Source organism: Podarcis bocagei, assembly GCF_964188305.1.
Source record: "Podarcis bocagei genome assembly, chromosome: 14".
NCBI classification, from domain to species: domain Eukaryota; kingdom Metazoa; phylum Chordata; class Lepidosauria; order Squamata; family Lacertidae; genus Podarcis; species Podarcis bocagei.
The window spans coordinates 44,542,304-44,558,511 of record NC_138139.1 but is presented as its reverse complement, the minus strand read 5'-3'; the positions used below and the strand labels follow the sequence as shown (position 1 = coordinate 44,558,511).

The window sequence follows — 16,208 nt, the reverse complement described above, 5'->3', positions numbered from 1 at the left end:
GTAAACGGCGATTCCGTGCGGTGCTCTGGTTCGCCAGAAGCGGCTTAGTCATGCTGGCCACATGACCCGGAAGCTGTATGCCGGCTCCCTCGGCCAATAAAGCGAGATGAGCGCCGCAACCCCAGAGTCAGCCACGACTGGACCTAATGGTCAGGGGTCCCTTTACCTTTATAGTAGAGAGCGATAGACTACCAGTCTTCAGCTGGTGGATTGGGGCCCACAAGTGGCTCACATTCTGACCCAAGATGGGCCACACCAGTTGTACAACTCTTGCTTTTCAAAACTATTCTAAACGGGGGAGAAGGAGAGAGTAGGTTTAGGGTACCTCTACATCTGTTCAGCAGTAGTTTGACTGTCAGCCGTTCCGCGCAAACAGATTTTCAGATTCCCTCCAGATTGAACTTGATGCACTGCGCCACTTCGCATGCTGAGAATGCAGGAGAAGCTGTTTGTTGGCCCTCTGCTGTAGCCACTTCAGAGGCGGAAAATCAATGTGCTTTTGAAATGTATACCGCCTAGCTTCACAATCGCTTACGGCAGAAGGAATCACTGTCCTCTCTCCGGAGGAAATCTAGAGAGAATTTTAAATAGGGGAAAGGTAATTAATTTAGCAAGGAAGCACAATGTGCTCCTTTTGAACAGCCGCAAGTGCGCCTTTAGAAGGTTTCTCCATCAAGACGGCCGGGCTGAATAATTTACACTGCTTATCTGCCATCAAGGACTTTCAAGTGCCAACTTTACCTATCCTCTTGTCAAAAACGTGGTTCCTGTACAGTGTCGGAACTTGCACTCCCAGTTTCATGTTTTCAAGCTACGTGCCAAAAATCATTCTTTATTACCCTTTCCCAGCTATCGACTGAATTGGGACCCAAAGGTCACTTGCGCAGTCCCTCTTCTTCCCACTTGGCCTGCAAGGCAAAAGGAATAAAAGAGAGTCATCAGGGGTGTCAGTGATAGATAACCTGAGAGGCGAGGGAGAAAGGAAGTCTAAAGACAAATCCTGTTGTTAGCAGTAGAAAGCCGTAATAAGGCAAGCCATTTATCAGCCTTTTCCTTCAGTAATAAGTTGCCGCGCCGCACAGCCTAGGACACGAAAAGCTGTTAGCAAAAAATAAAGTGGCTGAGTAATACCCAGGCTAATTAGCTGTTTAATAAGCTATTTGACAGATAAGGTTATTTTCCATTTGCCATGTTTTTCTCCTGGTCCCATCAATTTTTTTATTGCCGCAGGCTGTTACTCCAGGTTATGTGGTCCAAACTTAAGTAAAACTGAGAGCAGCTTCTGACACTTATGCTGATGCAAAGGAACAGGAAGTGCTGACGCCTTGTGCTTCCTGTTTCTTTGCATTGTCATAATGTCTGAAATAGGTTTCTTGTGTCTTTCCCCAGAAGGGAACTGTGGGTTTGTGCAGTTTCTCAGCGGAGGGGGGAGTTGCAATAGATCTATGTTGGGCTTTAGGCTGAGGAATCGGGGGAATGAATTCATCCAGCAGACACATAATTTGGGTGGGGAATTGGCACTGGCTTTCTCTCGCCTCTAGGATATAAAGTACAGCTGCTTCCTTTCCCCATGTTATTATAAAGCAGCCTTTGCCAACCTGGTGCCCTCCAGATGTTTGGACTATAGCTGCTATTCCCTGGCTGGGGCTGATGGCAGCTGTCATCCAAAACATCCGGTGGGGAGCAGGTTGGTGAAACCTGTTACAAAGCAACACAGGGATATTTTTATTTTTAGTATGGAAAACTCCAGACGTTTCTAAGAACCATCTTGATTGTTTTATTTACGGATTCTGCATTCCATTCTCTCTTTGTTGTTCATTGCGCTTGTTAAAGTTCAGCAAATATCCTGCCCCATCATGTTTCCCCCAGGTCCGAGGAAGCAAACAAAGCCTTCTCTGCAGCTGTGCAGATGCACGACGTTCTAGTGAAGGCCTGGGCAATGTGGGGGGACTACTTGGAAAATATATTTGTGAAGGAGCGTCAGCTGCATCTCGGGGTCTCGGCCATCACTTGCTACCTGCATGCCTGTCGCCATCAGAATGAGAGCAAGTCCAGGAAGTATTTGGCAAAGGTGAGGCCCTTTCCATCTGGCCTAGGGGGCAAGGCCCAGACTCACCAGCCCTGCTATGTTAAATATGTATTCTGTAGTTGACCTCCTTTGTAATGTCTCATTTTGAAATCTTTAAAATAATATTTTAGTTTTCTGTTATGTTGCTTTGACTATACAGTGGTACCTCGGGTTACATACGCTTCAGGTTACAGACTCTTTTAACCCAGAAATAGTACCTTGGGTTAAGAACTTTGCTTCAGGATGAGAACAGAAACCGTGCTCCGGCGGTGCAGCAGCAGGAGGAGGCCCCATTAGCTAAAGTGGTGCTTCAGGTTAAGAACAGTTTCAGGTTAAGAACGGACCTCCGGAACGAATTAAGTACTTAACCCGAGGTACCACTGTATACTCTATATTTGACTTACTTCACATGGTTTTATTTATGTTTTAATGATTTAATATGCTGGAAACTGCTTTGAGATTTTTCTTAAAAAGATAAAGCAGTATAGAAATTTTAAAAATAAAATAAATACTGTGAATGCAGAGGTGTAAGTGTATGTGGCTTATAAGAGGAGCTCCGGCGTTTCTGCCTGACATACAAATTATACCATTGAAAATGGGCTGTTGTGACAAGGATGCTGATATGGCGCACGATTCATACGTTTTAAACACAGATTCAGGGCTTCAGCAGATGTTGGTGAACATAAGCATTAAACGGCAGACACGTTGTTGGAGGAAGTCAACATGCACACTAGCTGTGTGGACAGCAGCCTTTTGCATTCTAGCACAGTTCACCAGAGTTTAGGGAAACAAAAGATTGGGTGTTCTCTTGCCTTCTTTTTTTCATTTTGAGGATAGTCATCCTTGAAGACGGGTGCACAACAGGCGTTGTCAGCTTTCCTGATCCTTTCCCAAGGCCATCTATCATGGCAAAGACATGGTCTCCACAACCAATTGGGAATTAGCCAGAGCTGACTTAGGTTGGGGGATGGAGAGGTGAAACTATCCGTAGCCATCAACTATCTGCTTCCAAGGAGAGCGGGGTAAATATGTATCAGATATTCTCCCCTGATGCATAATGAACTACCCAGATGCTCCTGAGGCCACCCCCACCCCCCACCCCCGCATTACTATGTTCCTACTTTAAGAACCCTGGATGTACACATCCAAATGACTGCAAACCTGGAACAGATTCAGATTCAGTTTGTGTGGTTCCCTGGTTCCCAGTGCTTTTATTTTTGTTTGAGGTCACTTCAGTGCTGCTTAATTCAGCAGTTGGACTTCACTTCCAGGGACGTTCTCCATTGTCTCCAGAGACAGTCGGATGTCAACATCAACAGCAATGTGTGTGCATATTGAGGAGTTGAAGTTCAAACATGTGGTGTGCTCCAGTTTGAGGAAAGCTGGGTTATTGGGGGAGAGAGAGACTATATCAATTAGGAAAAGCTGGAGTAAGCAGCTGCTAAAGCAGGCCAGTAGAAGGGTGTCTTTCTTTCTTAGTTCCCTCTAGAGCAGGGGTGGGGCAATGGGGTGGTCTCCAGATGTTGGAATCCAGCTCTCAGTTGTGGATAATGGGGGTCTGACAGCATATATAAGGCACGGTGTTGACTGCTGTTGGAATTTACTGGGAAAGGGTCCTAGTGGAAGTTGGGCTAGTTAGACGAACAGCCTTGCTTTCTCCCTGTGCAAATTATAATATAGCAGTTGAATTTCTTGACGTATCCAAACTAGCCGTATATCACAATCGTTATTGTGGCCCCGGTTTCAAAAAATCTAAAGCGCACCCCAGAACATACCCAGTTCTATCTGCTGAAATGGAAGTTTAATAATGGATTATAGCTTCTAGCACCTGAGCTTCAGTTGAACTTCTGTTTAATCCAAAAGGTTCTAAAATGGATTTCTCCCCTAATCTTTGACAAATGACTACTATTGTGCCCTGTATTTAAGAGAGAGAGAGAGAGAGAGAGAGAGAGAGAGAGAGAGAGAGATTTGTTTGGGCAAGTTGCCAAACTAATTCAAATGTGAGTTCCTAAATGGCTCTTGCAGTCTTTCAATACTGCTTTCGTTTTAAATGTAAAGTGTGTATAAACGTGACCTGCTGGTTATCTAAAAATAAAGAAAATGTACTGTTTTTACCAAACTAGATTTGCATTTGTGTATTAATGGGCATTTTGGGGTAAACACATAACACGACACACTTTTAGCTGTGAAGCAGAACAGAGCTGATTTTAATCTTGCAGCTGTTGCACATTACATTTAATTCTGCCAGCTTACTTCTTTCCAAATATTACTATTTAGGGGCTTTGACTTCATATTTTGCTTTGTTTTTGCATTTGTTAGTCACCTAATAACAATTCTCCAGCTTACAAAAGTATCTTACAGATCTGACATTTATTGTCTCCAATATAGTTTGGAAGCTATCCCATTGTTTGTTTGTTTATTATTTTTATAGGCGAAGGTGGATTTCCCTGCCAGCATTTGGCATAATAATCATGACCTCTTTAACCCTTTTCAGACCTGTTCTACATCTTTCTGGACTGAAGCAAGATACAAAGGGCTTATCTCACAATAGTATTCAAGTTATTCCAGTGAAGATAGTCATATCACATTTGTCTGATACCTGTTGCTCACTAGAGTGGTTTTCTGTTGAATGGAAAGGTCTTTCCCTTCATTTGTGACCTTGGAGACTGTTTACCTAGCTGCTGAAATAAAGTTTTAAGTTATGGCAACTTAGAGGCATTGGATAGCTGAGATGCCTGTATTGCAGGGAGTTGGACTAGACGACCCTTGGGGTGCCTTCCAACTATTATTGCATCTAGTGTTAGTAGTCCTACTCAGAGTAGACCCATTGAAATTAATGGACGTGACAAAGGTGAGGGTGGTGACAGCATGCAAAAACCAGAACTTAGCCTTTGCCCAAACTATCTTTCCACATATGGGATATTGAAATGTCATCTACCCATTCTATGAAAGGACTTCATTTTCATTTTCGCTCTTTTCTTTTAGGTCCTTTGGCTACTGAGCTTTGACGATGACAAGAACACACTAGCAGATGCTGTTGACAAGTACTGCATTGGAGTCCCCCCTATCCAGTGGCTGGCTTGGATTCCACAGCTGTTAACCTGTCTGGTTGGCTCAGAAGGGAAACTTCTGTTAAACCTTATTAGCCAGGTAGGGGAGTTTGCAGTAATGCCTGATTCATTGTTTCTCATACTATAGAAGTATAAGCTTTTTATTTATCCATTTTTTAAAGGTAAAACTGAAGGCAATATAATTGTGTTTTTAAAGGTTTCCCCCCCAGAAACTGTTACACTGTGTGTTGTGTATTTTCATATGTGGTGTTTAATGGGTTTAGTAAGGATAAAATGGCATTGAATACCATGATTCCAGAAGGGATGCATATCTGTGAAAGGAATCACTACTTCAACTGTGGTCTTTAAATAGGGATATTTTTAATTGCACATGAAGTCACTTGCAGATGATGAACCACACAAAATAGTGCTGAAACCTCAGATAAAACGGAAGATAACATGTAAGATTATTTATTTATTTTACTTACCGTATTTTTCGCTCCATAAGACACACTTTTTTCCTCCTAAAAAGTAAGGGGAAATGTCTGTGCATCTTATGGAGCGAATGTGTGGTCGATTGCTGGCTCCCTTTCCGGCCCCGGCCCCATGCACAGGCCTCCATTGTTGAATGTTCTGCAGATGGAGGCTGTTTCCCCAGCGACATGTGACTAGCTGGTTAGATTATCTGTCTGGAAACTGTAGAAACAGCTCCCTTTCCTTTCCTAAAGAAGCTGCAGAACTGTGAGTTGAACCCCATAAAAACAGAATTTTTCCCTTTGCAAAGTAAGCTCAACAACTTTGAGCTGATCCTCAAAAAAACGGGGCTTTCCCCCTTTCTTCCTCTAAAAACTAGGTGCATCTTATGGTCAGGTGCTTCTTATGGAGCAAAAAATACGGTAAAATATTTGTATATTGCAGTGTCCTTGAAACAAATACTGACGTGGTTTACAGCAATCATAAATATATACATACAGTATGCGCATAAAAAAATAACCACATAAAAAATCTAAAATTTCAGATCATGAGCTGATTACAGGATAAAGTTTTTCCTTTTTATTTATGATGTCCCATCTTTGGCAAAAGACTGAAAACGGTTTGCCCAGAATTGGCTTTGTTAAATCCATTTTCTTTTTTTCGGGCAAAATGCAGATGCATGCTTTAAATCACTGTTAATTGCACCATGACTTATTGTAACTAGGTATTGGAAATTCATGGAAGGAGCCTCTTTGATGAATTGGTATAACTAAGCTCTGGAAATTTAAGAAACTCTCCAATAAATTTAGAATGGCACAAGATATAAAACAAAAGGACTGCTTTACAATTGAGCAGCCTTCCTTCATTATGTACACAAGGAAGAATGAACATAAAAGACTTCATATATGCATCTTTGGTTGCTTTGATTACTTTTTATGTTATCCTTACTTCGCCAAACCTTTATTAGGCATTGCAGATATAGGCTACCATAAAACATCCATATATAATGTATGCAAATAAATAGCCATGTAAAAATACGTAATAACAGGGATTTTCATTGGCGTTTCTTCCCTCTAAATAGTGCCGCTCACCACTCTGAGAGATACCTTTGATTAAAAAACTCAGCCGCTCAGCTTCCAAATTATATTGCAGTTACTTCCGGGTTAATGTCAGACAGATAGAATCTGATATTTTCATTTTGTCGTGATGTTAGACTACCCAAAAAAGGGGATAGCGTGTGTTTGCGTAGCTGGAGGGTGAACGAATTCCCATGCCCCACAAATAATCCAGAGATGCATTTTAAATAAAAGCACACATTCCACTCATGTAAAAACACGCTGATTCCCGGACCATCCGCAGGCTGGATTGAGAAGGTGATTGGGCTGGATCCAGCCCCTGGGTCTTAGTTTGCCTACCCATGGTGTAGGAGTAACAGACACCCACATACACACTGCAAAAAAGGAGGAGCAAAGTGTTTGGGAGCTCCTCACACATGTGCAGTCCTGCTCATTTGTGCAGTCCTGGCAAGCTATAGTATGGCTTTCCATGCTGTGCAAATGGAGTCAGAGAGTGATTTGCTTTTGCAGACCGTAATCTCTGGTGCCGCTATAACAGCAATGGTGTTGGTATAGCACAAGCTAGGCTTTTATTTATCAGGAGTCTTTAAATATGTGAAATACAGAAACGAAATCCTTGCCATGATCAGACTGTTTCAGCTGTCATTACTGTACATTTTATGCTGATCTCAAATGGGCCATTACAGGCGGGAGTTAATTCATTGCAAACGTTTTAAAGTGACATTTCAGTTCCTTTGGAAGCCGGTGCGGTATATTTTTTGATAAAAAGGATGGCAAGAGGAACCTCCTGCCATAGCTTATCGTCTGCCTTGCCTCATAGAATCTGGTCAGATATATTGTTCCTATCATTTAGTAGATACCAAGACGTATAGATTTAAAGGCAAAAATGGCACATTAATGTGTGTTCACCGTTTCCCCCCCTCCTCTCCCCGGAGGAGTCATGAAACCTCTTCTTGGTGAAAGTGGTATCCCTTTACATTAAGTGGCTATTTTTCACCCAGTAGAGCAGCAATTTTGTGAGATAAGGTTACGCTCTAATGGGCCCAGCTAACACATCGTGCTGGGTTCATTGGGAATTGTGGTCTTATTTAAAGACTAAATGCTGTCTTTCTGTGCCTCTCTCTTTTTATCTGCATCAGTAAGATCTTTTTAGTGCTCTGTATGCTATCTCATTATGCAGATGTCTGGCTTACAAAGTAATATGATAGAATCCTTGTCAGCTTCCCTTTATAACCCTTTCGGAGCGGCTTTTATATCAGATTGGGCGATGCCTCTATCAGGATCCGATCCCTACGTTTAGTTAGTTAGCTTTCTTACGTGTCCCTTTCACCTTAAAGGTCCCAGGGTGCGTTATAGCAATAAGATAGACAATTTATAAAACAGTTAAAGGTCTATAAAACAAAAAAAAAGATAAAAAGCAGTTGCATATAGAGTGGTACCTCTGGTTATGAACTTAATTTGTTCTGGAGGTCCATTCTTAACCTGAAACCGTTCTTAACTTGAGGTACCACTTTAGCTAATGGGTCCTCCTGCTGCTGCCGCGCCGCCGGAGCACAATTTCTGTTCTCATCCTGAGGTAAAGTTCTTAATCCAAGGTACTACTTCTGGGTTAGCGGAGTCTGTAACCTGAAGCGTTTATAACCCAAGATGTTTGTAACCCGAGGTACCACTGTATAAAGCAATTAAGATGGTTCCATATATGAAAATGCAAACATTTAAAAACAAGTGTCCACATATAGAAACCCTTTCAAATAGTTCCCTGGGATAATAGCAGCCTGGGATAAAGATCTCCCCTCAAGAGGATGATTTGCATAGACGAAGAACTTCAATATATAATTAAGAACAAAAACAGAGAGAGAGAGAGAGAGAGAGAGAGAGAGAGAGAGAGAGAGAGAGAGAAAATGAAGCACAAAATGTCTAATTGTGCAGAGTGGACCAGCACACCAGGTGGGCAAGGGGGTAAGATATGCTATTGCTGGTTTTAAATAACTCTTGCAATGATATATAGACCTTGGACACAATGGAGGATTATAAATTAGATGGACTTACGAAAAGCAGTTTAAAAGGTTACCCAAAGAACCCACGGAGGGGAGGAGGGAAGCCTTGAGATTCGGAAGAATCTTTTGTAGTCTTCTTTATTTGTGAATATGAGTGTTAATGAATTTGTAAAATCAAATAAAAGCTGTATTAAAAGATATGCTATTGCTCCCCACCATGTTCAGGACTTGCGTTGAAATATTACCCAGACGGCCCCTTTATTTGTACTTTTCACCTGCTGTATATATCATTCTTTAAAAAAATATTTTTGAGTAGTTATGCTTAGGCATCAATCAGTTGGCAGATCTGTTTGGCTCACAGTATTTTTCATGAGGTCGTTGAGAATTCACATGTATTTTTTTTTTAATGGCAAAATAGGTTGGGCGAGTCTATCCCCAGGCAGTCTACTTTCCTATTCGGACCCTCTACTTGACACTGAAGATAGAACAGCGGGAGCGCTACAAAAGTGGTAAGCAGCAGGCATACCATTATGTCCTTGGCCCTTTCTCAAGTTGGGCAATTTGCCTCAACTTTGCTTCTAGAGTTGGCTGATAGGCAGCTTCTTTGTTCAACCTCCTTATGCTTACAAAATGTGTGTCAATAACCTGATAATAAAATGGACCCCAGTTAAGACATAGGGGTTTTTTGGAGGGGGGCGGGGAGGGGTTAAACAAATATATACATACATACTTACTGATGTTTGAGGGACACGCGTGGTGCTGTGGTCTAAAGCACTGAACCTTTTGGACTTGCTGATCAGAAGGTCAGCAGTTTGAATCCCTGCAACGGGGTGAGCTCCCTTTGCTCAGTCCCAGCTCCTGCCAACCTAGCAGTTTGAAAGCATGCAGTGCAAGTAGATAAATAGGTACCGTTGTGGCGGGAAGGTAAACGGCGTTTCTGTGCGCTCTGGCTTCCGTCAGCGGTGTTCCATTGAGCCAGAAGCGGTTTAGTCATGCTGGTCACATGACCGGGAAAGCTGTTTGTGGACAAACGCCAGCTCCCTCAGCCTGAAAGCGAGATGGGCGCCACAACCCCATAGTCGCCTTTGACTGGACTTAATCATCCAGGGGTCCTTTACCTTTACTGATGATCATTTAAATTCAATATTTTAAAGTGTAATTGTATTGTGGATTGTTATTACTATAGAAGGATAGCATTTGAGGTCTGTAATCCCTCCTACCCCATTGTTAATTCATATCGGATCTCACAGATCCCAAATTCATTTTCCTTCCATTCAAAATGTCCTGGAGGTATAATAATAAAAGGCGCTCCAGATGCCTGTGGTTTTTTTTATATATATAAAAATGTTGCACCAACATGACAGCAGTGGCTGTGCTAAATTAGAGTTTAAGTATATTGGGGTCATCTACACTCCTGGCATCTAAGGTGCAGTGTGCCAGGAGGCTACAATACTATTGAATAGTGGCTCCCAAATGGTGGTCCACATACCCAAGGGGTCTGTGTCACCCTTCGCATAACAAAAGCTACCATACAGATATAAACATTTTCAAAAGTAAAGGGTATCTGGCTTGGCTTTTGAAAAATGAGGGTCCGCAATACTTAGCTAATTGGGAACCACTGCTATAGAATGATTGACAAACGCATACCTCTACTGTAGGAGAACATGTGGATTGTGCAGTGGCATGAATTAGACTTAAAAACATTTCATAACTGACTCCTTAGGTCATTTCCATAACTGACACGTTTATATTGTAAACTGCCCTGTCGTCCTCAGATGAAGTGCTGTATAGTAGTAGTAGTAGTAGTAGTAGTAGTAGTAGTAGTAGTAGTAGTATAGGAGCATGAAAATATCCTAAATGCATAACAGGGTTAAAACAAATTGCTTCTAAGTGTTAGAGTCTGATAAAAATGATCAGAAATGCGTAGCTTGTTTTTAAGTTTTAGGCTTTCTCCCCTTTTGCTAGACAGTGTTTGGTTGCTGTTTAAAACAGATTATGATATTACTGTATTCTCTCTGGACAGTCTTTCTCGGAAATGACTTGTTTCCTTGTGGCTAATGGTGACTTTGGAGCCCAGACATGTTGTGGGATTTTATGAATGGAAAGGCTACTCTGAACGTCTATTCTAGAAATATGTTTTAGCAGTTCCTGGCACACCAAAACCAAGCAGTTGGAGGGGAAGAAAGTTGAGTGCCATAAAGCTATTTCTGTTTTCCAGTGTGGGTCTTCTATGAAATACTTTCTTTTTGTCACCTTTATTGAAGTGGAAACAGGAAGTATTTGTTTGTAGCAGAAATTCTTGTAAACGTTTTGTGTTAATAATGTGCCTGTCGATGTAGCGGGATTGCAATTCCTTTTCTAATTTACAGAGAAATTGCAACTTATTTTTAAGGTTCTGGGGTGCTTTGTAGTGCTAATGGTGTTTTCTGTGAATTTTTCCATCCCCTGTAAGATTCCGGACAGCAGCAGCCAAGTTCAGTCGGAAACCAGTCCCATTCGGCTTCGGACCCTGGGCCAATCAGAGCCACAGCTCCCATGTGGCGTTGCAGCCGAATTATGCACATGCAGAGGGAATTGCACCCCACACTCCTCTCCTCTCTGGAAGGGATAGTGGATCAGATGGTCTGGTTCAGAGAAAACTGGCATGAAGAGGTATGTTTCTTCCGTTTAGAACTGGAATTTTTTTAATGTGTACAGGGGTCTCCCCACTTATGCCGGGGTTATGTTCCCGGAAACCCCTTGAAAAACTGTTTAAAAAACAAGTAGCACTGACCAGACAGGTGGCAATGGTGGCTCTTAGTCTTCCTCATCAATGGAGGGTGATATGCAAAAGCTGCTGGGATTGCAGTTGCAAAGGCTCCTGGGATTGTAAACTGTTTTCCTGCTCTTTTCAGGCAATTTTTGCTCTTTCTGCAGTTTGAAATGGATTTATGTAATTATTTCCCGGGTTCCATATCGGATTGGGTGCTACATGGTCACATGCGAGCCAAACGCATGTAGGTGGGAAGAGGCCCGTATGCCACCACCCTGCTTCCCCCTGCTCCTGGTATTGAGATCATTTCAAGCTTTTGCACCTTGCACACTGATTCAAGGGGGCTTGCATTTCTTGGGACTGACTTGGTGCTCTAGGCCTTTGCCCAGCCTGGGCTCAGACACAGCCAAGGTGGCTCGTTGGGCAGAAGGCAAGGAGCCCAACAGTAAGTGTAGTCAGACCAAACAGGAAGCAGAGTCAGCTGATTTTAGTTTTGTCTCCATCTTCACCCTCTTGAGTTCTGCAAGTGGCAACACTGGGACTCAGTAGCAGCAGCAGGAGGAACCTGACAGGTCGTGCTACCACCTAGGCTGGTTGTGAGTAGGAAGGCAGACGTGTGGACTTAACAATTAGAATAATATTTTTTTATTTATACCTTGTCCACCTGGCTGGGTTTCCCTAGCCACTCTTGGAAGAATAAAGGCTGAGGTTGGTGGGGCAGTGCCCCATTTGCCTTAATGGACAAGCCATCACTGCCTCCCATTGACTTCTTCCTACCTTACTTCCCATTTTTTATTTAAGTATGTATATAGCACTTTGCAAGTAAAGCAGACCTTTCAAAGTTGTTTACCAGATGCTGAAAAGCGACAGCAGTTTCTGTGAAGGATTCGTGCAACCAAAGAGTGGAATATAGAACATTTCAGAAATAAATGTGTGTCTAAAATTGCTGTTTGGACTTCCTGACAAGCAAAAAGCAGTACAGGAAAGTTGGCTATATGCAGACAGGTTTGCGTCCAAAAAGCTAGGAATTGCAACATGCTGGTAATGTGTCACATGTGTATTTATTTATTTTAAAGGTTTTTATCCCACTTTTCAAGCAAGAGGGCTTCTGGAGCATTTTTTACATTTAAACCAACAAAATAACCCCAAGTCAGTCCCTGATCTCAGGATTGCAGTCTAGAATACATGACAGAAAAGCAAAACCGGTTGGGGAGAGGAAGAGCAAAGTTCTTAGCACTGCTTTCTGTAGCTCCATCTCAGAATGTTGCTGTACGGTGCCAAATGTGTACTTCATTATTTCCATTGAAAAAAGTGCTGTTTTTGTGTTTGATGGCGTTAGGTCCTTCGACAGCTTCAGCAAGGCCTGGCAAAGTGTTACTCTGTCGCCTTTGAGAAGAGTGGAGCAGTTTCAGATGCCAAAATCACCCCCCACACGCTGAATTTTGTCAAGAAGTTGGTCAGCACCTTTGGTGTCGGTCTGGAGAACGTCTCCAATGTCTCCACCATGTTTTCCAGTGCTGCTTCGGAGTCGCTAGCGAGGAGAGCCCAGGCGACAGCTCAAGATCCTGTCTTCCAGAAACTGAAAGGGCAGTTCACAACAGGTATGTGATTTTTATACTGTTTGTGGTTAACTTTCAGCCTACAGGTTGTGATCCAGAACTCATCTGGGAATAGTACTTTGGAGGTTTTTAAGCAGAGGTTGGATGATAATAATGATAATGATAATGATTGATAATGATTATTTATTTATTTATTTATTTATTTATTTATTTGATGATAATGATAATTCCTTTATTTATTTATACCCCATCCATCTGGCTGGGCTTCCCCAGCCACTTTGGGCGGCTTCCAACAAAATATTAAAATACAATAATGCATCAAACATTAAAAGCTTCCCTAAACAGGGCTGCCTTCAGATGTCTTCTAAAAGTCTGGTAGTTGTTGTTCTCTTTGACATCTGGTGGCCTGAGGGCGTTCCACAGGGCGGGTGCTACTACCGAGAAGGCCCTATGCCTGGTTCCCTGTAACTTGGCTTCTCGCAGTGAGGGAACCGCCAGAAGGCCCTCGGTGCTGGACCTCAGTGTCTAGGTAGAATGATGGGGGTGGAGACGCTCCTTCAGATATACTGGACCGATGGATGTCCATCAGTAAGGGATTCTTTAGTAGCTGTGATTGCTGCAGCTTGGGCTAGATGACCCTTGAGATCCCTTCAGCTCTACAATGGCTACGATTCCTTTTCTATCCAAAATTTGCATCAGAAATAATGATGCTTGCTATTCCTTCAAGAAAAGGTTTTTCGTTTTCCCTCCTCTAAATCAAAGCAAGCTTCAGATGTAATGGGAAACATGAGAATGTGCTATGAGAATGAGCCAAACATGTGTTATGAGAATGAGCCACACTGAACTTCAGGAATGCATGTAGCCTCCCTCGCTGAGACCCAGCCGAGGCTGGAGCAAGTTGTTGTTGTTGTTTAGTCGTTTAGTCGTGTCCGACCCCTCGTGACCCCATGGACCAGAGCACGCCAGGCACTCCTGTCTTCCACTGCCTCCCGCAGTTTGGTCAAACTCATGCTGGTAGCTTCGAGAACACTGTCCAACCATCTCGTCCTCTGTCATCCCCTTCTCCTTGTGCCCTCCATCTTTCCCAACATCAGGGTCTTTTTCAGGGAGTCTTCTATTCTCATGAGGTGGCCAAAGTATTGGAGCCTCAGCTTCAGGATCTCTCCTTCCAGTGAGCACTCAGGGCTGATTTCCTTCAGAATGGAGAGGTTTGAGCTTCTTGCAGTCCATGGGACTCTCAAGAGTCTCCTCCAGCTCCAGCTGGAGCAAGTCCTGGAGGTCAAGTTGCTTCATGGGGAGAGGAAGCAAAAGCGAAATGATTGCTGATTTAGAGCAAGAAGGGGACAGAAGGCACAAGAGGAGATGCTTTCCCAGCTCATCCAAACCAGGATCGGATGGGCTCTTGCAGATCATTGGTTCTCTGCTCCTAGGCAAGGAACCACAGTGAAGGAATCACTGCCTTTCCGGTGTTGCTGTCTCAATATCTTGTATTAATATTGCCTGCTATTTTAATTAAAGCACTTACCATGGAACCAACCCCATGGTGGAAACCTCTCTCATCTCATTCCCTTTTATATCTACAATGAGATTGAAATCTTCTTCTGTTTTCAAACTAGCCACAGTTCCCTGTGGCATCCAAACTTGGGGCACTATGGTTTGTGGGAACAATTGCATTTGGCTTGTTCTCACTAATCATTGTTTAAGCGACAACAGCTTCCAGAATTCAGACATCACAGGGACAGTGGAAGTAGGAGCTTTTGCAATCCATGTGAATATGAAAAATGAGGGAGAAAGGAAGTGTTTAGCCCAAAGTTGGCCACTGTCCATTACTGTTCTGGTAAACCAAGGTTTTATGTTACGTCTGAACTCAGCCTATTTTCTCTGTTGCCCTTTGGAATAGTATATGAGCATTTAGAAAGAATTAGGGAACAGCCTTGTGAGTGAAAGAGAGTGGGGTAATTTCCTTTATCTGCTATAAATGTCACAGAATTATGTTAAGAATCCTTTTGTGGCATTTAATTCAGTAAAATACCTAACCTAATTCATTAACTGAGTAGGAAAACAATTATATCAAACCATTTAGATAGGAAAACAAATCTCAAAGTAGTCCAGGTTTACACCTAAAATGCACAATGTGCTTGTTGGAAGAGTTATATGTTTATTTTCCCTAAATTAGAAGCATCTGTGTAAGTGATGTGATTTAAACTTTGGTGTGTCTGGTACTCATGAAATTATTAAAAAAATTTGCCATTTGAGTTTGATAATTTAAATCAATTGCTATAATTGGCCTTTAAGGGGGCAATTTGGGAAGTATTTTGCTACTGTTATTCATTTCTGTTAACCAGCTTTGCTTTCTATTACTTATAGAGCAGCACTACATGAAAACTATTATTTGTAAGGAGCATCTGTTCTTTGCCGTTTTAGATTCTAGCCTTCCTCTGGCACAAGGTGTATTTTATGAAAGGGAAATTCTGCAAGCTGAATCTGGGCATTCCTTGCTCTGCACACTCATGAAATGCTAAGCCAATGGGAGTTGGAATTAAGCCCCATTGAGCTTGATGCGATTTATGTCTTGAGTAAGCATGCTTGGGACTGCAGAATAAATGCTTCTGAGTCTCTGAACTGACTACTTTGACCCCTCTGCCAATGAAAAGGGCAGCAGGCAGAATGTTTTGTTTTGTTTTTCAATTTCCACCACCCTCTTTTACTGACAGCAAAGAGGCCAACCTTGAAGGATGTGTGTGCTTGCCAAGTCATTGGCCCTACCCTAGAGCCACCTTTCCACCCCATTTCAAATGTGTTTGCTCTACTGGAGAATTTGTGGTCCTGGGAGATGCTGTGCAGTGGGGGCTCAAGAATATGCTAGGATCTTTAGACTCTCATTCCCAAGGTCTGAGGCTCTGTAAGTTAGCCTTCCTTTTATGTGGCTGGAATGATTACAGTACCCCTATAACTTTTTAAAAAATGTTCATTTCCTCTTCTAGTAGATCTATGGGATCTATATATTTCAATACTTAAAATACATCAAAGCACATTTAAAACCAGTAATTAAAATAGCTTGCCCTGATAGCAGCCCTGTGATCAGCATCGTCTGTCTGCTCCTTAGTTTTCAAAGGCCTCTCCAAACAGGAAGGTCTTAGCTAGCTGGCAAAAGGGGAGCAGAGAGGGAGCCAGTCTCACCTCTCTTGGGAGGGAGTTCCACAATACGGGAGCAGCCACAGAAAAGGCTCCC

The 16,208-nt window shown here is 42.5% G+C and overlaps 1 protein-coding gene across 4 annotated transcripts in view; it reads left to right on the top strand.

Annotated features, from left to right (window-relative positions):
• TRRAP (transformation/transcription domain associated protein) overlaps window positions 1–16,208 on the top strand; it is a 176,230-nt gene that overhangs the window by 120,739 nt on the left and 39,283 nt on the right. For all 4 annotated transcript variants that reach the window (XM_081169303.1, XM_081169302.1, XM_081169300.1 and 1 more), the window contains 5 exons: window positions 1,870–2,071; window positions 5,054–5,218; window positions 9,084–9,174; window positions 11,118–11,317; window positions 12,757–13,018. In XM_081169303.1, coding sequence (XP_081025429.1) covers window positions 1,870–2,071; window positions 5,054–5,218; window positions 9,084–9,174; window positions 11,118–11,317; window positions 12,757–13,018 — 920 coding nt within the window. The remainder of the gene's footprint in view (window positions 1–1,869; window positions 2,072–5,053; window positions 5,219–9,083; window positions 9,175–11,117; window positions 11,318–12,756; window positions 13,019–16,208) is intronic.